The sequence below is a fragment of the Gossypium arboreum genome, chromosome 10 (assembly GCF_025698485.1).
Source record: "Gossypium arboreum isolate Shixiya-1 chromosome 10, ASM2569848v2, whole genome shotgun sequence".
Classification (NCBI taxonomy): Eukaryota; Viridiplantae; Streptophyta; class Magnoliopsida; order Malvales; family Malvaceae; genus Gossypium; species Gossypium arboreum.
The window spans coordinates 24,080,714-24,106,394 of NC_069079.1; the positions used below are offsets into that span (position 1 = coordinate 24,080,714).

Genomic DNA, 25,681 nt, shown 5'->3' on the forward strand with positions numbered 1-25,681 from the left:
GTAACAAATATATATTATAGAAAATTTATAAAAAATAGTTTTTTTCAAAAACTTAAAAGTAATATATATTTGAAATTGAAAAATTTTTAAGAAAATATTAAAAATCAAATTAAAATTGATTAGTCAATATCAACTGACATCGGTGAAGGTTAGATCAAGCAACAATCAATTATTGATTAATGACCATGTTAACAATCAATGACCACACCATTGTCATATAAAATAAAATAAAGGGCAAACACATGCTACGTTTTCATTAGTTGGGGTACCACTTGTTTTTTTAACATTGTTCACTTTTTGGACTAAAATCTACAATGGAAAACTAGTTTAGATGTCGAAATGAGGGGAAAAAAAAAGATTGAAGGTCACTTTGACACATATTTTCATATATTTAAAATTGAGTCCTCTTAGGATCTGTTTATTTATCAGGAAAACAATTTTCTGAAAATATTTTACTAGTTTTACGCTGTTTGTTTGACTGAAAACATTTTACTTATGTAAAATGTTTTCAAAAACACAGGTAAAATATCAATGCTTTTACGGAAAATGGCTTACCGATTTTTTTTTCTATAAGACATTTTCCAACTCTCACCAATCTCTCTTAGCAGTTCTTCTCATCTTCCTTCTTCTTCATCCAGGTAAGTTTCCTCCTTCTACTTCTTCTGTTTTTCATCTTTTATTTCAATTGCTGTGTCCGTCGCATATTTCTCTTCTCAGGGCTGCTGTTTCATTTCGCTCAAATCTTCCTCTTCGCAGGGTCTTGGCTTAAGGTATGACATCTTCTTTATGTTCATTTTAACCGATAATTTTGGCAATTTCCTAGAATTTTATTAGATGATTTCCGGAAAATAATATCCATCATTAAATTGGGAGAAGCAGAAAATGAATCAGCCCAAAAATCTATGGCTGCTTTCACCTCTTTCTCTCTTCTTGGGTACTCTTTTATCTGTTTATATTTTGTTAATGTTAAGGACAGAGTGATAAAGTATTGATTCTGGGTATTTGATTTGGACAGTAATTATGCAACAACTGGAAGGATTATTCCAATTGTGAAAGCCTCACCACGACTTTCTTCTTCTCCCACCTCCATCAATTTTCTAACAGCAAATCACTTACGCAGGTATTTTCTTTTCTTTTTATTTGGTTGGGAAGTTCTCTTATTTCGGCATTCAATTGATGATTACTATTATTCTTTTCGTTGTCAGTTGGCTGATCAATAATGGGGGTAGAGAGAAGGTTTAATTGGGTTCTAATTCATTGTAATAAACTACATATGTGCTGTAGCGATAATTTTTTTCCTTTCAAATTGATATATAATGTTTGCTTAGATTTTCAGTTTTGTTTTATTTTGGATGGCAATTTTCTGAATTCGCTTTGTTTCAACTGATTTGTTCTATTTATTCATAGCTGCTTCCTAGGAATTTGGTTTTTTATTTTTTACTTTTAAATAGGCCAATATTGATGAGCCATGATTACAATTTGTGCACTCTGCAGGTTTGTAATCTTGATAGGTTGATTACAAGTGGCAATTAATGCATTCTTTTTTGTTTGCCTTTGTGGATAATAATTTAAGATGCGAAAATCTTCTGCCGAAATTTGATTAGTACATTCCCCTTAAGTAGTCTCTATTTTACAACCCTTAAGGTTCATCATCTGATTTATATTAGTTTGAGAAGTTGCAGGTTCTGAGCCCCCCTCCTTCTGTTTCCATTGAACTTTCTTACTTTTTGTTGTCACTTCCAGCTGATATGCTTTCATAATCTGTATAGAGAATTTGCACTTGAAGTTCAGACTCATAATATGTATAGAGAATATTGCAATTGAAACTTAGACTGTTCATGGTTAAACTTTATAATAAAATTGAGTATAACTTGTTGTTGGCCTCATGTACAGGCACTGACTCGTGCTAGGGTCCCCATAGTAAAGCTTATGGATCCAGTGACTGGAATTTCCTGTGACATATGCGTAAACAATGTTTTTGCTGTAGTAAATACAACGCTTCTACGAGATTATGCAAAGATCGATGTAAGATTATAGCAGTTGGCTTTTACTGTGAAACACTGGGCCAAGACCAGATGAGTGAATGCAACTTACCAAAGGACTCTATCTAGCTACGCGTGAGTTGTTTGCAACTATAATGCTATTCCCATAGCTAGCAACATCATTCCTGAGCAGCATATTTCAATGGTGTTTGTGGTTAGTCTATTTGGTTTGCTTTGAAATGAATAAAAACATAGATAAAAGTATAAGCTTATAAGCTGTGATGATACCAATTTAGGTAGGATTCATGTATCTAGAGATAGGTAGGACACATTTCAGGTATTGCTTAATTTAACTTGCAGCTATAAAGTCACATGTTCTTGTTAGTTATTTATTTATTTTTATTAATTATTATTTTTAACTAGTATTTTCTTTGTTGGTATGTTTTGATGTGCATTCATTTCTTACAGCAACGTAGACCTGCTATCCTTCCATGCTTGCAGGTGTGTATGCTTTTTGCTTCCCATATCAATTTTTGTTTTTAATTAGTATTTGGATTTTGCCCTATCTTTGCTACAACATTGTTGGTGTGGGCATTCTTTAACTATTAGCATATATTCATGATTATGCAAATTCAGTAATATCTGTACGCACAGGAAGCTTGATCAGGTGAGATGCAAACTATTATCTTTCAGGAATGCTAATAAAGTTTGAGGTGAAAATATAAAATGTTTTCATGGTTTCTGAACTTATAAGTACAAGTTAAAATTCATGTATCTGGTTTCGTTTTAAATACTTTCTTTGGGTATTAGTTGCATCTTGTGGTGAGTGAATTAAAATATTAACAGATCCCATTTACTGTTGTAAGTTCTGAGCAGGGAGAAACATGAGTGCACTCTTTTAGAATGGCTTGTAATTTGCAAATGGTCAATAGATGCTATATTTGGTTTTGCATAAACCGAGGACTAAATAGTTGTAGGTGGGGATAAAATAAATGAATTCTACAAAACAAAAACGTTTTTAATTTGATGACTCCATTTGTGCAGTAAGGGAGAAAAAGACTGGACAAGAAAAATTGGCAATGATCGTCATTTAATCTGCATAGAGGATCCGTTTGTGGTATCTCATGACCTTGGTCGAGTGGTGGACAAGTTCAGCATTAAAGTTCTAAGAGAAGAGTTTGAACGAGCTTCTGATGTAATGTAGTATGATCCAAATCCTTGGATAACACTTTTTGAACCTTACGTCATTGGGTAACAAAACATTGTCCAAGTGTGTTAGAAAATCAATGGTTAAAGCTATTTGGTTGGTTTTTATAATCGGTGTGCTTTGTGTCCTCCATAATCTTCAATTTTGTCTTTTTGAGTTCACATCCATTTTAAAGAAGTTTAAGCTTATTATATGTAATCAAGAAAAGAAATTTCTAAACATTTTATGGATGGATGCTAAACAAGTTGTAATTAATTGATTGATAATCTATACAAATCCTGTATGATCCAAACATATTTATATCAAATGAATGTGTTATATCGTATTTGTGTCTTCAAGTGAAACAAAAAAACAGTCTTATTATATACATTTAATAAATCATTGTAATATATGTAAAAATAATTTAAAATATAAATTTATTAATATATATATATATATATAATAAATTCAATTAAACAATGAAAAGATAATAAATTCTTAAATATATATTTGTTTAATTTAAAACAGTTTTTATGAAATATTTTAGGAAATCATCAAATAACAAAAATATTTTACACAAATTCATTCGACACAAGAAAAGTAAATCATTTTCAAAAGCAAATCATTTTCCGAAATTATTTTCCTAAAAATATTTTATTGGCAAGGATTTTGTTCATTCTACTTTTTTTAGATTTAAAATGTAAGTTTAATTGTTAATATTATTAAAATTCTTCTATTAAATTCAAGTCAATTACAATATTTTTTTTGTTACATAATTACCAAGTATGTATTTTCTATTTCAATATGTCACACTAGTAGATTTAACAAAAAATTTAACGATATTAATAATTAGATTAAAACTTTTAAATCTGAAAATAGAAGAACTAAATTCTTAGAATAAAAGTAAAGAAACTAACTTTTAAATGTGGGGCATATCTAATACTATTGTTTGAGTATTTTACTGAGTTGGTGTCACCTTAAACTAAGTCACCAATTTAGTTATAAAATTAAAAAATATCCCTTTTAAAATTATAATAATATTATTATGATAACACTTTTATCTTTCATAATTTTGTATCATATTTAAATAAAAATTAAAAATTATGAATTCAAAGATGAAACAAATATTTAATAATATTAAAATACAAGTTTATTACCACTCCATCTATATTCATTATTTGATAAATTTTAAAAGAAAGGGTAAACCACACCGTTAATCACTCTAAAAAAGGGGTCACTCTCATTTTGGTCACCCCAAATTTTTTTAAATTTAGCTACCAAAAAAGAAATTGATCAAATTGTCACTCTACCGTTAAATGGTATCGAAAGACTAACAGTGCATTTGTATGAAAAAGAATCTGAAGTGACCAAAATAAGAACTACCCTATTTAGTGTGATTGACGAGAATAATTTACTCTAAAATATTGACGAGAATAATTTACCCTAATTTTAGAGTAACTAAAGTGAAAATACATAATTAGTCTTCCAGTGCCCTTTAAAAGTGACCAAAATAAGAATGAGAGTAATTGGGTAATTTACCCTAAAAGAAAATTAAATCGTTTTCTTGCATTTGACCGGATGTCAAGATTGTAAACTGCAAACTTAATGTAAACTTTGAGCTGGTTTGGGTGACCGTCCTTAATGAGCATTGAGTCCGTTTTACTACAATTTTCTTTGATAAACAAATAAAATTAAACCTTTTTGAGAATTCCCTAAACCGAACCCTTCTTCCCTCTCTAGTCATTCATCGTTGCCAACATGCCAGCGGTGTTGGAAGAATTTGAGCCAATATTCGGCGAACCAAAGGTCGAATGGACGGGTACTTATTCGGGTTTGGGCCAATCAAGCGCCTTCGTTTTCTACGTTCATTCTCCTGATTCATCTCATCTAAGGATTTGCGTCTCTGATTTCCGCCACACCACTTGGGAGTCCGTATGCTCCGTTTCGCAGCTTGAGGACATGGTCTTCTTCGTCTTCTTGATTTGCTTTGCTGGATTTTTTATTTATTTATTTTTGTGCAAATAATGGTTTAATGTGCAGAGGGACAGTGTTGGGATAGGCGGTTCTTGGTCTGAATTCATTCACTATCTGGTAGCCTCCATTAAGTCTGAAGATGTAAAGCTTCTCTTGGAAGCACTTCCTGACTCAAATGGTAATCAATAATATTCTTTTTTTATTTGTTCGGTTTTACCCTCTATGAGGCTGCAATCTAGATCTTTAGCTTTTGTTTTAGCAGCAAAATTTGAGTTTCTAGTTGCCCAAATTAGCTAATTTTATTGTGGAATTTTCCAATTTATTTAGATTTTAGATAAATAGAATTTATGGCATGAAATTTCACAGTAAAAAGGAAATATACAATGCCAAGCATATTGATACATCTTTTCCTTAGTTATATTTTGTGCTTCCAATTGTTATTTTCAATTTCATGAGAAGTACCTAAGGTAATGGTCGGTGATCTCATATCCACTGTGATGTTAAATTTTGCCCAACGATCAACCAAAATAATTATGGTTCCAAAATTCAACAAAATTGTACAGGTTGAAATCAAAGATCTAGCAATACTATAATGGTAAATTTGATGATTATCTCTTTAAATTCCCTTTGGATGGTGTTGGGAAAGTATTCCCACCAGACTTGCCCTTGTAAACTGGTTCTAAATAATTTTCATAAACTGAAACTCCAGATGAGCCAAGTTGGCTCCTTTGACTTGCTTGGAAGGAAGGATGAAGAAATTTAGACTTGGGGAATGAATTATATGAATTCATTTCAATCTTAAACCTTTTGGATTTAAGAAAAAAAAATAGCAAACGAATTCAATTTTATTGATATTTGTTCTTTCTATGGTTCAGATACTAAATCTGCAAAGTTAGTTGCTCAGAAATCAAAAGGAATGCCTCGCATTTCCTTTTCCCTCACAAAAATTACTGGTGCTGCTGCTTCAGATGCTGTGGCTAATCTTTCACAGGAACTTTTTAAAGCATTTAAAGGCTTGCAATATCTATTTATGGAAGGTCCTATTCTCTTTGCTCATCCCTGGAATCACTTGTCATTTTCTCTTCTTTTTTGAAAGCAACTTTATAGCAGTTTCTTGATTTTTCTATCTTGATTCATAGTTATCCTATACTAATTCTTTGTAATTTTGAGGCACATCCAGTTCTACAATGTTCCTAGTTTGTCAATACCATTGGAAGGAAGGGAAAATTTAAAAAAAAAAAAATTCTTGCAGTGATCTTGATAACTGACTCTTATGTTTAGTTGGGGGAAAAAAGGAACATATAATGTTTAATAATTTGTATACTTCTATTGTTAGTTAATCCAAAAGTTTTGTCTAGGCGGTGAAATCATTTTTGGAACAGACAGTTCTCTATTTTCTTATGTTGGACTTTGGCTCCTGTCATTTCTCAAAATATTATTGCTGAGGAGTTTCAGATTTGGTGCCACAAATTGATATCCAAATCTAATCTGTATGCTTCTTGAAATGTCTGGTTTTTAAGGGGTTATTAGTTTGGGAATTAATTGTCAGGCTGATTTTGTAGATTTGTAGGGAGAGATTTGCCCCACTATAGAATTTAAGAAGATGCTTTGTGGTTGAAAATTTTATCTTTTTCCCTCAAAATCCTTATCATGAAAACCAGGTAGGATATGCTGCTTAAATAAGTTCCCAAGAGGACCATTAAGGCACTTTTAACTCCATACGAGAAAACCTTATCTATACAGTATCTTCTCAATGGAGGGTTTTTATTTTTGGTATTGAAATTGCTTCTCTCTAGGTGCAGATTCCATACTTGCAACCGCATATTTCTTTACAGTGCATCTGTTTTAGATGAAATACTTACATCCATGTCTTGGTTGTAAAAGCCAACTAAGTGTTTATTGTCAAGTTGAACAAAAGTGAAGTTTCTGGGATTTAAATCTCTTCAAAAGAGAAACTAACTAGCCATGAAGGCAACTGACTTATTTGTTCTGTTTTATGCTCTTAATATCCACGCAAAATTCATTTTTCCTGGATATTACAGGCTTCCCCTGATTTTCATGTATAAAAATTAAGTGTAAATAAGAAAATTATTTATTAATTACGCATATTTATTACTTACTAAATTACCCACTCATTGATTATGTGGACATCATGCCTTTGACCTTTGCTTGGAAGTAGAAACTCAATCTCGTTAGAGGCCTCAGGGTTTTATTTTGGGTTGTGGTATTTGTTTGAGACATTTATCTTGTTTGACTAAGTTTTCTATTAATTTCAGGAATTGTCTTGCACATAAAGTTCAAAAGCGTCTAACAATTGTTACATAATATATTGAAAGTTAGGAGTCTCCATTATGTATACCTCATTAAAGTGAGATTTCTTTTTTTTGATCTCATGTTCAACAAAAAATGTCTCTTCCCTAAGGGCTTCCATATTCCATAGGAGTTCTTAATATTTGCAAATATCTATTTTATAATTTATTTTTCTTTAACCCTTTGACTCTCTCACATCTATAGCAAGTTTTATGTTTATTATTTAAATTTTCTTATGTAAATAATATTACTAGAAAATGTATTAGAAATATTATTGTTTTCGATTAGTTACAAATTTTTGTACCTTCATTAATTATTGTTTCCTGCTTGATTTCTCTTAGAACAAGAGCGCTGTTTGCAGTTGACAAAATTGATATCAGTTGAAAAGGTATTCTTGATATAATCTATTTTGGTTTTGCTATCCCTAAGCAATGATAGTTTTAAGGCTCAATAATCACCAACTTGGGGGGGGGGGGTTGAATTGGTATTTTAAAAACTTTAAAAAAATATGATAAACAAAGGAGAGACAATAATTTTGGTTCGGCTCCAATTGCCTACCTCCACTACCTTAGCTTACCACAACTAAGGATTTCCTAAATTCACTATATTGCAAAGATAATGTTTAACCTTTGCAAAACACCATCTTCCCACTAGGCAAGATAGAGCCACTTCCCTTAATATTTTCTATCCAAAAATTTTAAGCAAACTCTTACAAAGATGAGGAATAAGAATAGGGATTAAAGACTCCTCTCAAAGGAAGATATTACAATGATAAAGCTCACTCAATAACAATATAACACTTGAAAAAGAATAAAAAAAATGGTTGCTCAAGTGTGTGTATGACGAATAAGGAGAATATCAATAAAAAGATTGGAATTTTGTGCAATTGACTTTACAAGCTTGTTTCTTATCTTCAATATTGAGCTATTGACTTGTATTTATGTCTTCTAACAACCATTGGGACGTTTGGAGATGGTGGGAGCAAATTAGAGTCGTTGCTGCAATTAATTCGTGCATTAATTGCAGACTGCAGACCACTTGAATCGGTACAAGTGGACTTGTGCGGCAGAAGTTTTAAAAATTATGATCATTGGAGCCATGAGTATAGGTAGAAGTCCACTTGTATCGGTAGAAGCCTGAGGGTTTTTAGGGTTCAGACTTGTACCAATAGTTGTGTCGGTAGAAGGTGCAGGGTAGACCAAAAATTGCTCATTGACTTGGTTGTATTGGTAGAAATCCCCCTAAGTATTGGTTAAAGTCTGATGCTTGGCTTGAAAGGCTCCGACTTACTTCTACCAGTAGAACTCAACCCAAGTATCAATACAACTGGAGTTGTATCGGTAGAAGTCTGGGAGAAATCTTGGGGTGGTCTCTGACTTGGTTCTACTGATACTTTTATGTAATTTCTACTGATACTTCTATGCACTTCTATTGGTAGAAGTGTCCCAAAGTTGTAGAATTTGACTTGAAACAATATTTTTCTAAGGCATTTTATAACTTAAATCATTTGATGAGTTTACAAACACTTGAAAATAAATTTACAAGAGCTTATATTAATTGATTGCAAAGTTGGCCGAGGAGAATTTATAATTTGACTTTGTTATATCAAAACATTTGAAAAACTAGGGCTAACATATAGATATACGAATGCTTATCCCTCTGGTAGCGGTTGTGTCTTTTAGTTGGTATATATCTGTGTTTTTATTAATACTTTTAAAATTCATGTGTAGTAGCTATAAAGAATGATATTATTGTAAATAGCCTTTCTATTTACCAGGAAAAGAATGAAATCTTTCACAGCCAATTGGAGCTAAATTCAAAGAGGCAAAAGTTACAAAAAGCGATAAATTCATTAGAAAAAGTAGATTTGACAAATGGCCAAAATCCTCCAGGTAAATTTTGTATTTACTTTTGCGAGATGCTTTTGTGATTTTTCAGGGTTTGTATGTTAACTTATATCTTCAATTTAGCAGTGAATTCATTACCATATGATTTAGATTTTCTTCTTTTTTAATTTTTTATACAATGCCTATTTCTACTCAACTTGTAAATTGGAAGAAAAGTGCGAACGTTAGTTTCCATTTCTGTTACGGTTGAAAAATGCTTTTCAAAAGTGCTTTTCAAAATGTTGTGAAAAAAAATAGTTAATTTTTAGTGTTCTTCATTTCTATCGAAAATTGCGGTTAAAGGTTAAAATGCCTTTTCCAAACATAATAGCAGAAAGTAATAAATTATTTAAGTTATATGATATTTAAATAATTTAATATAATGATACATGAAATATAAATTTTAAATATCTTTTAAGTAATTAATATAAATTATTTGTAAAATCAATGATATATAAAATTAAAAAATTAACTATAAATAAGATTTAAATAATTTAATATAATGATGTATAAAATAATCTAATTTTTATATACCTTTTAAATAGTTAATATAAGTAAAGATTATTTTGATAATTTTCATTTCCAAAAGCAAAAGTCAAAAACTAAAAACACCTAAATCCCAGGTTTTGCGTTTGAGTGGAAAAGCACTTTTGACCACACTTTGGGCTACTTTAGCAATGCTTTTAAGAAGCACTTCTGGGACAAAAAGCGTTTTTAACAAAAGCTCAAATTTTCTACTTTTGTGTTTGGCCAATTTTTGGTTTTAGAAAAGCATTTTTTCTCTCAAAAGCGTCTTGTTTAAGAATGCTTTTATCTCAAAAGCACTTTTTCTCCCAAAAGTGCTTCTTAGGCTAGCCCTTTGGACTCCAAAAACCAAGTGTTCTTTGTTGCTTCTACAATGGAATAGCACTTTTAAGCTAAAAGTGTTTTCCCACTGCAATGGAGAACACACCCTTAAGTGCGATAGAATTCACGTCCTACTGGCTATTGCAATAGTAATGGTGTCAACTAAGCTAAGGTTCAATCCATTGATTTAGTTTGTTTTTGAAAATGTTGAGATTATATTCCAACTGAATCTGGACAGTACTTTCTTTATTGAAAGAAAGAGAAACTGGAATTGTAGTTTCTTGATTGTTCAAAGGGAGGAGGGGAGGGTGAGCATCTCTCACTTTCTTTCAGTTAGTGATCTTTTCTACTTTGCAAATCTGTTTTTGTCCTTTCTCAGTGTCTGCACTAATAGTTTGGCTTTCTTAATTTTCTATTTCTGTTTTTCTATACCCCTAATTTGAGCTGTCATGGAATTGGTTTTTTAAGTAAGCGTTTTTGCCCCCTTCCTTCTTTTTTCTCTCTTTTCAAACTGGACACCAGGCAAACAGGCAGCTCAGAGTCCTGGCCCAACAAAAGTTACTAAACGTCCTGTACCTACACATCGCAGGTATTTATCATCATTCTTATTAAGATACTTAATTCTGCTGAATCAGTTGATAGCAATGACTTAAAATTTGGTGTTGACAGGGCAAAAGCGAGGGGCATCATTTTGCAGGATAGTGAAAACGAAAAGGATAGCTAGAAGATAAGGCACTCTTGTCAAGTTTGGCATATCATACAGCAAATCTTACAATTTCACTAACGTTGGCATTTTCATTTACTATACGAAGGTAAATTTTTCACATTTATACAAAAGAATGAAGCTTTTAGTATTTTAGGATGTTTAGCGCATTGCTAGGCTCCTCTTGCTGTATCTCAGTTATGTTACCTTTAAATATAGTGCTCTTGAAAAACTTCTAGATACTTGGCCTCATTTCACGCTCAGGATTGTACATATTAGTATATTTCTAACCTTCTATTGATTGTACTGGAAGACATGCATGTTTGACCCATAAAGATTTCTCACATAGGAAGTTTGTAAGTAGCAAAAGCAGTCAAGAACCCTTTTTTCTTTCAGGTGTGATTTTGGGCTACAAAGCAGGGTCAGTCCTCTTATTTTTGAAAACCTCACCTTTCCATGTTAGCAGTCTGTTTATTTCACAGAATAATTTTTGGAAAACCTTGCTTTGAGAAAGCCTTAATTGTAAAGAGATGAAAGGTCTTCTTTTTGAGTAACATAGCATGAGATTCTCTTTAGCTCAGCTTTATTAGCGGGGCTTTGAGATGACGAAAATTGAAGCACTTCCATTTCCCGATTGGGATCACCTCCATTTCCCGATTGGGATCTTAAATAGGAAAGATTTTGGGACCAACTATGGCGATTATTTCCCATGGTTTTGATTTGCATTTACATTTTTTAGGACAGATTCTTGGACATCTCCAATCATGCCTAATTTTGATCTTAGCTGCAATCAAATGCAGCTTAAAATGCAATGCCAAAAAATAATGCAAATGACAAGCTTCCAAATTCAAATCTATTGGATGCTACCTTTTAAAACTAAATTTGGAGTTTTAAATGTACTTGTACTTTACCTACATGCATTGGGGAGAAAATAGGAGATAAGGATAATGCACAAGGATTATGTGGGAAACAATAAGAGACTTAGAGTTAAGAGAGCAATTCTAAGGCTGAGGCTTAGATTTCTGGGCCAGGGAGGCTCTAACTGCATCGAAGAGTAATGGCATCAACTTCTGATTGGAAACAATTATGCCAGTATCTAGATCAAGATACTTTCCCTTGGAAAAATCCAATTGCTTCCCTGCAGCATCTGTCACCACTCCCCCAGCTTCTGCAGACGCCAACAGATTTCATCATAATTTGTCAAATAAGATATTTGCAATTTCTGCAACATCTGATTTCACTTAACTATTTCTGCAAATGGTATCATCATTCACTTCGTCTGTAAATGATACCAACATTCACTTTGAATTGGCTACTTATAATGATTAAAATATTCGAATTTGAATATGCAATATTCACATCAAATCCCTAGTATTAAGGGTAGGGCCCAATCCAATAGGGGTAAGATTAAACCAATGTAAGTAGTCACTAACCTAAAAACCTTCAGGTTTAAGAGAGATTGGTGTTACCGGTTACAACAATAGAGCCAGCAGCATGATCCCATATTTTCTCTCGATACCCATTGCGAGGAAAACGCAGATATATGGCTCCATCTCCTCTGGAAAGAGCGCCGTACTTTACCTGGCTATCCATTCTAATTGGTGCTGCTTTGACCCCAAGTTTCTGTTTGAATCTCAGTACTTTCATTATATTCACTACATTAAAAAGAGAGAGAGAGAGAGAGAGAGAGAGAGAGAGAGGAGAGTACTTGGGCAATTAAACTGGATAGATCATGCATGGAATGTGCTGCTTCATATGACTCGAAGAATGATGCTTCTTCTGGATTTTCAACAGCACTTACCTGCACCTGAATCCCATAAATATATATAAGTTGCAACTATTTTACTCAGCAACCAAATTATAATCAGGGATCTAAATAGCTACTCCAACTCTATGTAGACTTTGTTGTCACTATTCTGTAGTTTCGGCTCTCTCTGCCATCATTTTGTTTTGTCAGTAGAAGTTGATTATGAGAGTATTCTTTAAATGTGATTAGATAAAAGATCTATTTAAAAGTCACAATTTAATTCCGAATTATAATAAATAATTTACAACCTTGACCGTGGAAGAACCGTCAAGCGGTTGCATATAAGTTCCTCGACCAACTTCAGCAAAGAAGAGACAACCAACTTCATTATTTGGAGAATGTGGATGAGCAAAACTGATGGAAGTTAATGGAAGATTTGGACAAGCCAGCACTCCCAAAACAACATTTCCTCTGTCTAGCAAAGCCAACGCCACTGCATATTGATCTCCCCTTACAAATCTACTCTCAAATTTCAAAAGCAATACTAATTCATCAAAGTGCCAGAGATCAGCTATTTCAGAAAAGGATAACGTATAATTTACCTAAATAATAAAAGTTCACAATCAAATACTCAAACTTCAATGCTATGGACTAACACTGTTAGTTAAAATGGTTAGTGGCATAAATTAGCCAATAAAATAATGACACAGACATTTTATTTTTTATTTTTGCTAAAATAATCTTAACTTTAAAATTGGGAATTTTGTTTAAATTTTAGTTTTTTTAACTAAAACTGCAAATTTTCATAAGTTACATATTTTTGTTAATTTTTCCTTAAAAGTTTTCATTTTGAAATTAAGAAAAATGATAATTTGGAAACCAAAAGAATTTTAAATAATAATAAAAAATACCTTCAAAGAAAAAAAAAAAGGAAAGGGGTCGAGGAGAAAGGACGGAAAGGGAGGAGGCGAGGGATAGTGTGGTTGGCCAACCCAAGGCAGCTTCTTGATCGGTTAAATTCGTTGTTGGCTGACCCTTCGCCAACAAAACCAACCTTTTTATTTGGACTTTATTAGGGGTGAGTAAAACTCGATTCGACTCGAAAAAATCGAAAAAAAATTTGAATTTCGAGTTACACGAATCGAGTTATTCGAGTTAATCGAGTTATTCGAGTCAACTCGAATTTTTTTTGAATTTCGAGTTCGAATCGAGTTGAGTTTTCGAATTCGAATAGCTTGAATAATTCGAATATTAAACTATAGTATTTTACATTTTTACCCCAAACTCCCAAACCTTTTTATTTTTCCCTCAAAATTTTTACTCCTTCCTACTTTCCCCCCAAAACTTTTACTCCACTTCTATCTCAACCCCCCAATCTACCCAAAATCCATTTCCCACCAAAATTTTACTCTCCTATTTACATTTTCTCAAAATTTTTTATTTTCCCCCATAATTTTTACTCCCTCCCACTTTCCCCCTCAAACTTTTACTTCCTTCCAATCCCACCTCCCATCTTCCCCAAATCCATCCCCCCCAATTTTTTTTTAATATTTTCCTTCAAAATTTTACTCCCCTATTTACTTTCCTCAAACTTTTATCCCCAAAACTTTTATTTTCCCCTAAATTTTACTTCTCACCTTTTACTCTCAAATTAAAAATCAAAATTATTCAAAAAATTACTAAACATAAATAGTAATAATTTTATTTATATCTACTATTTATATTATTAAATTAAATTTCACATTTTATATTATTTATATTATTAAATTGTTTAGTCATATTGAATATTTATATTAAAATTAAATTATTAATTATGCCATTAAATATTCATGTTAAAATTTTATATTGGTATTCACATTTTATCTTTAAAATAACTTTTATTAAAAATCATATTTTTACATTTAATATATTTTTAATTTCAAAATACATAATAACAAGAATCTAAAGATAACTGAAAAAACTAAACAAGCAAATAAGCTAACCCAGTATATAAAAATTAATAAATAAATTATGAGGTGATGAAAGTTAATAAAATTTTGATTAATGTGGATAAATTTTATTATGATGGGTGACAGTGATTACAAGGACCCAAAATTATTTTTTAAAATTTAACTCGAATAAATAAATTCGATTCGATCCGATTCGATCGAACGCTCACCCCTAAACTTGACTGTGGCGTAATAGGAATTCAAAAGAAAAGAACGCATGTAATATGAATATATTTAATTTTTCTCTTAAAAATTGAACATATTTATTTATTTTTCTAAATTTTCACATGTTTTTCAGGATATTTATAACAGTAATTTTTTAGGTAAGTCGAACAACACGATAAACATAAATGATTATTATATTAATATAATAATAAATTTAACGCTCAATGTTTATATACATATTTTTCAATTTGGTTATTAGTCTTTTCTTTTTAGCTAAATTTCATTATTAACATTTGAAAAAAATTTAGATTGCTTTTTTAATGGAAATATGGACTAAAACATTAATTTGTTAATGATGTTAATATGCATGACATTCCACATGTATTTCATGCCGATATGATACTATTTTTACTTATATGTCACGTCAACAAATAATTTAAAATTAAAGAAATATTTTAAGAAATAAAAATTAAAATATCATAAAATAAAAATAAAACAAGTACATATAGATTGCTATGTGAATTGTCAAGTTTAAAATTTTAATATTTTAGTCAGTATTTTTGTTTAAAAAGCAATAAATTGATTGCTTTTAAAAGGTTGATAGTCAAATTCGACTCTTTTTAAAAGGTTGAGAATTAATTTTAGCTCAAAAAAAAATGAGGGCCAAATTAACAAATGATATAAATGTTAAAAGCTAAATTTATTATTTTGCCTTTTATATTAAACATTAGCTTCTTTATGGGTTAAAGTATAATGGGAGGTCTCTGTACTATAGGGATGACATCAAATTAGTCCTATTATTAAATTGATCAATTTAATCCCTATACTATTAAAAGAATCAAATAAGTTCAAATTTTAACATAATTAACATTTATTTTAAAAATTCTTAAATTTTTTTCAATTAGAGTTCGATTTCAAACAAAATATTTTATTTGCAAAACCATAAAAACTTTAAAAATATTAGCTTTGTTAAACAATAAATAATATTTTTCTAAACAATAAATGTTAACATTGTTCCAAGTTGGCCTTATTTGATTCTTTTTAATAGTACATAAACTAAATTGATCTATTTAATAGTAGAGGGGCTAACTTGATCAAGTCCTTCTAATAGAGGGAATTCTTAGGTCACTCACCCCTATGTATGACTTGAAAAAAATCACTCATGTAAGATAGTATTAAGTAATGATGTTTGAACCAGACTAAATTGATCGGTCTAATCGGTTAGATCAGAAATCGATACGGACGGATTGAATTAGCTAAAAAATCGATTGGGTCAACAGTTGAACTGAATCTTTTACTTTTTTAATTTTTTTAAAAATTTTTAATGACCATTTAATCGAACTAGTTGAATTGATGAGCTAATGAACTAACCAATCCAATACTAAAAAGATTGACATTAAGTTTTGGAGCTCACCCTTTAGTGCCATCTATAGGATCCAAAACCCAGTGTCGACCTTGGGAGCCACCTTCAGATTTGCCACAGTCAATGGCTTTAAGAATATCTTCTGAGGATAAACTAACACCGTATGATCCGTCACTAGTCAGAGATTCATTCACAAGTTTGGTAATTCTTTCTACTATTTCCCCACCACCATCCTTGCGAAGATCATTCGAATCCTAAACAAAATCCAAAACATCATTTAGAAGAAAGTAAAAAAAAAAGAAAAAAAAAGGATGGTTTAGGAATCTTCCTACGACTAAAGATAGGAATGGGAAAGTAGCAGAAATGTTACCAATTCACCATCACTCTATAGTTGGCATGCTTCCCTCTACTACTTGCCTATTCCATTATAAAGGTGTAGTATTTTTGAAAACCAGTCACCTCCTCCATGAATGTATAAATCCATCCCACCTTAATACTTTCCCTTTTCAAAATACGTAAAAAGATAGAACATTCTCCAAAGTTATGAAAATATATATTCTGTTGTTTCCAAACATTCATGAAGGTTCGAAAATTATCAGACTTTTGTGTATACCAGTCCATAAACAACTTTTAAGTAGAGACAGATAGGATAACCTCCAATTATCATTCCTACTTGCAACCATTTTTCAGAAAAAGAAGAGATTTTTACCTCCTCGGCAACTAATGAGAATTCACCGGGAAATTCCTGCTGCAGCACAAAACTAACCAGTGCTTGTGAGCCTGATGAAAGTTTTAAAATTTAAAAACATATCTCAGTAAGATTTGCCAATCATGAAGGTTGGAAGATGCTAAGGTCAATAATATACAAAACTTAAGGACTACTATGCTGAGGTCAATAATATAATGTAACTAGTAATTACACTCGAGATGTGCTCAATTAATATAATTAAGGGTTTGTCTTTGATTGAATTGAAAAGATCGAGTTGATGAGTCTTATTTTACGATTCTAACTTGATTTCAAATTTTTTCAAATTGAGTAGAGTGAAATGAATTTTGAGTCGAGTTGAATCGAATCAAGTGAAATTATTCCAGTTAAATTAAAATTTTAAATATGTCAAATTAAAATTTTGGTTGCAATATAATTAATTTCACGTTAGAGAATATAAATTTGAAACACTATATATTTGAAAGCTCTTTCTAAGCAAAATAAAATAAAAATAAGATAGTTTAGTATTATAAACTTGAATAAGTAATTAAGTGGTTAGGTCCTCAAAATTATTTTTTAATTATTTTTTAATTTTTAACTTTTATATATTCTTTAAATTTTATATTTTAAAATAATTTTTAAAACATTTTATGAAATTTTGTAATTTTTATCAATATTTTGAATTCTTTTGTGATTTTTGTTGAAAAGATTAATTTATTCATTTTCAAAATTGACAAAGACTAAAGATATATTTATACCAATTTATTATTTGAGTTAATCGAATTATTTGAGTTATTCAAATTGTAAAATTTAACTTTATAAGTTAACTCGACTTGAACTTGAAAAACTAAATTAATTATTTGAATTAACTTTAACAAACTGAATAAAAGTTGGAAAAAAATATTTTTTCCAAGTTGAACAATACATATAGCAGAGCCACAATATTCTTTCAACAATGAAAAGTTCTACTTTTTTCAGCTTGGAAACTCTAAATATACTAGTAAAACAAATTAGGAAAGGCAGTGGACAATTAGACTGCAAATATTATGCTTAAAACGATAAAAATAATTGACAAGGTTTTCAACCAATCATACTTATATTAGTGCAACTAAATCCACTGAATTTAATTATAAAACCTATCACTTAAAAAAAGTTGTCAAGTTTTATTTTACAAAATTTTATCCACAGCTTATCTAAATAATTAGTTGATAACTAAAGTAGTGAAAATTAGAATTATGTAATAAATATATTTATAAAAATTAATATGAAAGATAATTGAAGTTTTGGTTGAAATAATAAAATTAATTTTAATATGTGTGGATAGTTGTAGTATAAAATTTGAGATTTGGTTCAGATATTTTAAAAGTTATTTTTCAATATAAAATTTTAATATAATTATTATCGTTATTGATAATTTTGTCAAGATTAATCAATTTAACATGTTTATTTTTGTTAACCATTTGTCATGTAATTAAAATTTCAATTTGAACAATTTTGACAAAAATATCTTTACGATTGAATTGAGATTTTAAATAAAAAATAAGACTTAGTTTTTAACATTTTAAGTATAATGACTAAATCTTAAATTTTGTCTAAGTATAGTTAGTTAAATATTTGAAATTCATTGTATTATATGATTGAGTTTTATTGATTTTATATAGAAAAATAAAAACACTATTATAATAATATAACTTCCGTTGTGTATAAAAGGCTTAATTCATTATTTGATTCTTGAAATATACTAGTTTTCTTGCTTTGATATTTGATCTTTTTTTGACCCAATTTGATATTTAAAATATGCTCCCGGTATGTTTTTTATCCATTAAAAAAAATTGGTGACCAATCAAATAACGTCACATGGTGTTCTTTTATTAAAAATATGATTTAATTCAAAATTTCGACCATTAAGTATACCATTTTTTCACTTTAGAAGCTAAACTTATTATTATTATTATTATTATTATTATTATCAAATATGTATATTCTTTTATCAAATATTTGGGACCCAAATAGGTTATGTGTAATTCACGATGAGGTTATGTTGAGAGAGTAAATTAAGAATAAGTTAGATGGAAACAATAATTTTATAATTTCTTTCTATTTTTTATAATATGTATACATTTTTTTCTGAATTTTAATATATTTATTTCTATTTTATAATTTTAAAATTTATATATATTTGATAAAAAATACATTTCTTTAACAAAAGAAAATATATATTCAATAAATTTTTTATTGAAAATGAATATACTTTAAGGTCAAATTGTGAATTAAACCTTTTTTAAGTTTTTTAATAAAGTTATTTAAAAATTTATTGTCACGTGGCACTAATCAAAATGTGTCACATGGCATATCCAACTACTCAGAATATACCACGTGGTAATTAGGTTTATTTAAAATAAAAATATTGATCTATCATTGATTAGACATTGACTAACTATTGGTCAAAGTTGACTTATATTGATCAATCGTTAACCATTGTTGATCGATATTGACCAACTGTTGAGTGATTACGTAACATGCCACTCAACCTTCTTTTTATTTTTAATATTATATATAATATTGTTTAAAAGACAAATATATATAATGTCTAAATAATTCAAAAAATTTAAAAATATTTTTTTATAAAATTCTAAAATATATAAAAATAAATTTTTAAAAAATAAAAATATTATATGAAAGTATTTTTTGGTAGAAAAGAGACAACACTAGGCTATTATAATAACCAATTCATAAATTAAAAGAATCTAGACTCATCTTCAACCAACAAAACTCTAATCGAAACTGATTTAAACTACGAAAAAAATATATCTAAATTTCAAAATCTCAAAACTTTATATATATATATATATATATATTTGAATTTTGTCAATTTCCGTTAATGGTGAGTAAATATTTTTATTTTAAATAAACTTAATTGTCATGTGATACATTTTCATTGGTTGAATATGTCATGTGACACATTTTGATGGGCATAATTTGTCAACTAAAAAAAGTTGAATAGAATAATAAAATGATAATTTAAATATTAATCTAGGATAAAATAAAAAATTTAGGTATCACGAAAAACCAAATTTAACATAAAGCTTTAAAAAAAACCGAGGTATGGTTTAGGTAGCATATTGAAAAAAAAACTTTAAATACTAAAATAGAAAAATAATAGATGTAAGAAAATGAGTATATTTGAAAGCAAAATTGTGAATTAAGCCACAGAATTGGTTCATATTTCAACTTGTGGGCATTAATCATATGCTTAAAAATTGAAACACGTTCTGAATCCAGAATGTATATTTGAATAAGAAACAACAAGATTAAGGCAAAAGAAAAGAGCAAGTCAACGAGAGGCGCAAAGAAAGTAAAGGAAACGTACCATAATCAGCTACTGTTACGGGACTTTTATTCCTACCATGTTTTGATCGAACATCTGATTGAAGCAACGCCTTTTGAACTTTCTGAAACCCACATAAACCCTAATTCAGTTTCCGTAGAAAAATATTGAAAATCCAGAACAGAAAATGCAGAGAAAATGGGGGTTTTTGTTTTTGGTTTTTGGTGAGAAGGGAAATTACCCGACAGAGACGAGCAGCGAGAGAGGCAGCTTTGATGGCGGCAGCCAGCTCTTTATCATAAGCCATTGCAAAAGCCACAGAAGGAGGAAGGGGCAAGTACTTGAGATGAAGAAGAGAGAGGGTTGCGACTAATAAATCTCAACCAATTAAAAGATAAATTTTAAAGTACGAAACTTCGCGCTACCAGCCGATTGAGTGATGAAATTTCCAGCAACTTTCAGTTTCACTTTCTCGTTTTGAGTAATGATTAATATATATCCGACCAAAGACATTACTTGTGAAATACTGAAAATTCATTGGCAGCTAATATATGGTGCTTCCTCAATCATCACCTAATTCTTTGTTTAATTAAGTTTAATCATTAGTCAATAATTTATGAGTTTTATTTTGTAAATTTCAGCTTTTAAGAACATACCATGCCTTTGCAAAAATTGTTAAAAATGTTATATGTAGATATGATTAATGTGTTATAACAGCAAAATTTTGGTACAAAATTCAATAAATCAAGCTTTATAATATCAAATCATTAAGAATAAGAAAATTAGATGCGCAAATGTACTTAAATCCATTGATATCTCGAAATCTCTTGATTTTGATAATCTAAATTAACACACAAGTTTTTTAAAGAATGACAACTCTCTCTTTTTTAAAGATGGAATATAAAAAAGTTACGTGTGTAATTTGGGGACTATAACACTAATGTATAACTTTTGCATATTAACCTAAATTTCTAATCAACTCATCATCAATTAGAAATTAGTTTTTTAGAGTATCTACACATATTTGGTACATAATTTATTTAATAATTGAAGCCCAATAAACCTTAACCAAATTAGATCACTTTTAAATTGAGCTAACATTTTATGATAGTAAATAAAAACATGTAATTATTCTTATTATATATGTGATGTCCATATTTTTTCAACAATCTCCCACTTGGACCACATATATATACTAATTACTCTATAACCACACGTTATTATATAACCTTATGAGCTAAAACTTTAGTATCATATCCAAAAGGTATTCCAGACAATCTTATCTATTAATTATGTTAACAAATAATCAAGACAACTTTCGTTACATATATCATAATTGAATACATCCTTGATCGCATATATTAATAAAAAATGATATAGATCAAATATAAATGTGTAGCATGGAAATTTTATGTATTGTGACCTAAACATTTCTATTTCTAACTAGTCCACCTTAATCTTAGTGAGATCAAGTCTTACCAAAATCAGAGTGTAAATAAACCAGATAAACCTTATTTCTATAGAAAATAACCTTAATATGCATAAATTGAAATAACTAAAAATGTGTATAACAAAAAATTTTTAAAATTCCCACTAAAACTAAATATCCTAAAAAGACATTACACCTATATGAGCAATGTGCTCATAAAAGCCTTGGGTGGTAGTCCCTCAGTAAATGAATCTACAATAATGTAGTTTGTCCCAATATTATTTATAGACACATGACTCACTCTGAACTCTTACTTTAAAAACCATGAATTTAAAGTCTATGTGCTTTGACTTTGATGTGCTCTTGTTGTTATTGGAACAAATGACCGCAATTTATTGTCACAATTTGTAACTTAGTGACAAAATATTCCACTAAAATTGAAGTCTGTATACCTGGCGGTCTCTAACTTATTAGACTTCCGATATCTGAGCAAGTAATGTTTTGTTTTTTGAAGATAATGTATGAACCTTTTTGTTGCCATGTAATGTTTTGTTTTATGAAGATAATGTATGAATCATTTCGTCGCTTTCCAATGATCCATACTTGATTTGCTCAAATATTTTGATGAACTGTAATTTATACATATTTTTATCCTATGCTTACTGCATTTACGGATGATTTCTCCTTAAATTTGGTGAATTCGATGCTCCTAATCCTTTTAATTTCATGTTTTATACTTAAGTGAGCATAGGAGAGTAAAAAAAGCGAGAAACGGGTCGAAAATAGAGAAAATGGACCAATATAGGAAAACAATACGGCCTAGACTTCCTCACACGGGTGTGTCACACGGCCGTGTCAATTTGGCAGGATCGAAGCACGACTTACATGGGTAGACCACACGCCCGTGCCTATTTAACAGCTTTGACCATGGGCTGGAATAATCGCACACGGGCGTGTCCCTGCTGAGCCCAAGTTTAGTCCTATTAGGAAAGGCCAATTTTTAGGGCTCTTAGGCGTTCAAAAGCATATTTAAACACTGGAGGAGGCACTTAGGAGGGGGACGTAGAGTAGGAATCAAGGAATTACTCAAGGAAAGCTGATTGATCCATCTTAAGAGTCGGATTCATCATCAAGACTGGAGATCTCCCTTCAAGTTCCTTCAGAAGTTTTGGATTTTCTTATGTTTTGTTATCTTTATGCTTTTGAGATGTTTTCTTTCATAAATATGAACTAAACCCCCTAAATACCTAAGGGGAATGAAACCTAAGGCAAGCTTTGTTATTATTATCTGAATTGTATGATAAATATTTGACTTGTTCTTAATTATGTGTTCTTAATTCTTGTTTTAATATTCCAGGATATTGATTCAAGTTAACGCTCTTATTTAGAGGAGGAATAGACCCTGTTTAAGAGTAAAATTGTCATAATTAAGCGGAGTTGATTGCGCGCCTAGAGATAGGGTGACAAGATTTTTTCGGATTAGGGTGAACGTAATAAGGGAATCCATAGATCGAGTTAATGCAATTCTAGGGTGTTAATTAGAAAGAGATTTCAATTATTCAACCTAGGGTTAGACGTTATTAGTCTCGAGAGAGATAATAATATAACTTAGGGATTTCTACGGATCAAGTCAAATGAATAAATCGTCTGATTCAGAGTCAAATAACAAGTGAAGTCTAGGCGGATTTTTCCTTAGGTATTGTCTCAATCAATCGAATTTTCCCAAAAGTATTTTCCCGAGTTTTCTTTCTATGAATTCTTAGTTAGTAATTAGTTTAGATAACCGAACCTCTTAATTTTTAGGCTAGATAATAAAAAGGAAGTAAATACTAGTACTCATAGTTCCTTTGGGTTTGACAATCCGATCTTGTTGAGCTATACTACTGTTCGATAGGTACACTTGCCTTAATCGTGATAATAAGTTAGTCTCAAGAATGATTCATTTATAAATCTTTAAAACCTGTTACGAATATCACACAATCAAGTTTTTGACATCGTTGCCGGGGAACTAGGATATTAGGAACACTCGATTTTTATTACTTTAGCCATTTTACTTTTATTGCAATTTAAGTTTTTATTTTCTTTTCTAATTCTTCATTTATTTTCTTCTGATAGGTTTTTCTAGTTTATGACTAGAAGAAAACTGTCAGGACCACTCCTTTTTGACGGTGAGATCGACCGCACAGTTCGCAGAAACCAGAGAGAAATAAGGCGAAGCGTAAGATACACAAAGGACGAGCAAGAGGATGATACTTCAACCACAACCGAGGAGATGGTTGAAAACCAAGAAAATCCGCTACCTCTTGCGATTGCTGCTGATCCAGTAAATCAGAATCCTGCTCCACGCACTATGTATGATTATGCTAAAACTAATTTAACAGGAACTGAGTCAAATATAGTTAGACCTGCTATTGCTGCAAATAATTATGAATTAAAACCTAACACAATTCAAATGATATAACAGTTTGTTCAGTTTGATGGTTTGCAGGACGAGGATCCCAACGCTCACTTGGAAAATTTCCTAGAATTTTACGATACATTTAAAATTAATGGCATTTCTGATGACGCCATTCGCCTTCGATTATTTCCCTTTTCGTTAAGGAATAAGGCTAAACAATGGTTGAACTCGTTACCACGAGGGTCAATCACTACTTGGGAACAAATGACCGAAAATTTTTTATTAAAATATTTTTCGCCAGCTAAAACAACCAAATTACGTAATGATATATCTTCTTTTGTGCAGATGGATTTAGAAACACTCTACGATGCATGGGAGAGACACAAAGACCTTTTCAGAAGGTGCCCTCACCATGGGTTACCGCTTTGGCTATAGGTTCAAACATTTCATAATGGCCTGAATCCTTTGACTCGGAAAATGATTGATGCAGCCGCTGGAGGAACTATCAATAATAAGACACCTGAGGCGAATTACGAATTTATTGAGGAGATGTTATTGAATAACTATCAATGGCAAGTTATGAGAACAAAGCCGACGAAAGCAGCCGATGTTTTCAACCTCGACGTAGTTACTATGCTATCTAACCAATTAGAACTCTTAAATAAAAAGATTGACGGTTTGTGTGGTTCTACTCAAGTACATCCAGTGATGAGGTGTGATTCGAATGGAAGAGGAGCATGCACAGAATATCAACCTTTCAACCCTAGTATCAAGGAGGAACAAGTTCAATATATGGGTAATAATAACTCTTGACCCCAAAATAACCCATACAGTAACACTTATAATGCAGGTTGGAGAAACCATCCCAATTTCTCGTGGGGCGGTCAAGGAAATCAAAGGCCACAACATCCTCCGGGTTTTTGATAACCACTTTACCAGCAAGAAAAAAAGCCGAACCTTGAGAAGATGCTAACCAAATTCATCTCTGTGTCAGAAACTCGTTTTCAGAATACTGAGACAACACTAAAAAAATCAACAAGCATCAATCCAAGGGCTCGAAACTCAGATTAGACAGCTTGCTAAGTTAATTTCTGAACGACCACAAGGTAGCCTGCCAAGCAACACTGAATCTAACCCAAGGAAGCAACTCAACACAATTGCCATTCAAGATGAGGAAGGGTTTGTTGCAAAACCAAGGCCAGAAACGATGGTAAGTAAATGTAAGAATGAGGTAGGCCAAAATGACCCAAAGCTGGTGAGTACAGAATATAAACCTCGTGTGCCATACCCCAATGCGATAAGAAAAGACCGATTAGATAAACAATTTGGTAAATTTCTTAAACTTTTAAAGAAACTACATATAAACTTACCGTTTATTGAAGTCCTTTCGTAGATGCCAAATGCAATCAAATTCTTAAAGGAGCTTTTAACAAATAAACGAAAGTTCGATGAGGTGCCGCATGTGGAATTGAATGCAGTTTGCTCAGCCATATTACAGAATAAGTTACCCAACAAATTGAAAGATCCAGGGAGTTTTACGATTCCTTGTTTAATTGGTAGTTTAGATGTTCATCATGCATTGGCTGACTTAGGGGCAAGCATTAATGTTATGCCTTATAAAATGTTTAAACAGCTAGGTCTTGGGAAACCCAAACAAACTAGGATGAACA

The 25,681-nt window shown here is 30.8% G+C and overlaps 2 protein-coding genes, 1 long non-coding RNA gene and 1 other non-coding gene across 6 annotated transcripts; 2 read left to right on the top strand and 2 right to left on the bottom strand.

The window, feature by feature from the left end:
* The first annotated feature begins 503 nt into the window (after positions 1-503).
* LOC108487802 (uncharacterized) lies at positions 504-3,299 on the top strand. Of its 2 annotated transcripts, none has more exons than XR_008271842.1 (6): positions 504-638; positions 757-770; positions 1,016-1,120; positions 1,894-2,117; positions 2,451-2,483; positions 3,027-3,299. It is a non-coding gene; the product is annotated as an uncharacterized LOC108487802 (long non-coding RNA). The 2 variants fall into 2 exon arrangements; XR_008271843.1 differs by having other exon boundaries at positions 509-638; positions 718-770.
* Positions 3,300-4,714: 1,415 nt separating this feature from the next.
* LOC108489424 (uncharacterized) lies at positions 4,715-11,222 on the top strand. Its single transcript, XM_017793970.2, has 7 exons — positions 4,715-5,130; positions 5,209-5,320; positions 6,018-6,179; positions 7,794-7,840; positions 9,230-9,344; positions 10,707-10,773; positions 10,854-11,222. The coding sequence occupies exons 1-7, from the start codon at positions 4,927-4,929 to the stop codon at positions 10,906-10,908; spliced, it is 762 nt and encodes a 253-aa protein (XP_017649459.1). The 5' UTR covers positions 4,715-4,926; the 3' UTR covers positions 10,909-11,222.
* A 504-nt stretch (positions 11,223-11,726) lies between these two features.
* Positions 11,727-20,777, bottom strand: LOC108489423 (SAL1 phosphatase-like). 2 transcript variants are annotated; one of them, XM_017793968.2, is made up of 8 exons: positions 20,426-20,765; positions 20,227-20,308; positions 16,860-16,930; positions 16,202-16,404; positions 12,943-13,153; positions 12,596-12,694; positions 12,357-12,510; positions 11,727-12,055 (listed from the first exon to the last, which is right to left on the bottom strand). In XM_017793968.2, exons 1-8 carry the CDS (start codon positions 20,489-20,491, stop codon positions 11,889-11,891), a joined length of 1,053 nt encoding a protein of 350 aa, XP_017649457.1. In that variant the 5' UTR covers positions 20,492-20,765; the 3' UTR covers positions 11,727-11,888. The 2 variants fall into 2 exon arrangements, with proteins under 2 accessions (XP_017649457.1, XP_052875912.1); XM_053019952.1 differs by having other exon boundaries at positions 11,935-12,055; positions 12,321-12,510; positions 20,426-20,777.
* Positions 20,778-24,323: 3,546 nt separating this feature from the next.
* LOC128283367 (small nucleolar RNA R71) lies at positions 24,324-24,430 on the bottom strand. Its single transcript, XR_008273709.1, has one exon. It is a non-coding gene; the product is annotated as a small nucleolar RNA R71 (small nucleolar RNA).
* Between the last annotated feature and the right edge of the window lie 1,251 nt (positions 24,431-25,681).

Coding starts and splice junctions, on each gene's coding strand:
- LOC108489423 (XM_017793968.2), bottom strand. CDS start 20,491: ATGGCTTATGATAAAGAGCTGGCTGCCGCCATCAAAGCTGCCTCTCTC. Junction 16,931..20,226: donor CGTAACAGTAGCTGATTATG/GTACGTTTCCTT, acceptor AACTTTCATCAG/GCTCACAAGCACTGGTTAGT. Junction 12,695..12,942: donor ACGGTTCTTCCACGGTCAAG/GTTGTAAATTAT, acceptor TATGGGATTCAG/GTGCAGGTAAGTGCTGTTGA.
- LOC108489424 (XM_017793970.2), top strand. CDS start 4,927: ATGCCAGCGGTGTTGGAAGAATTTGAGCCAATATTCGGCGAACCAAAG. Junction 5,321..6,017: donor AGCACTTCCTGACTCAAATG/GTAATCAATAAT, acceptor TCTATGGTTCAG/ATACTAAATCTGCAAAGTTA. Junction 9,345..10,706: donor AAATGGCCAAAATCCTCCAG/GTAAATTTTGTA, acceptor ACTGGACACCAG/GCAAACAGGCAGCTCAGAGT.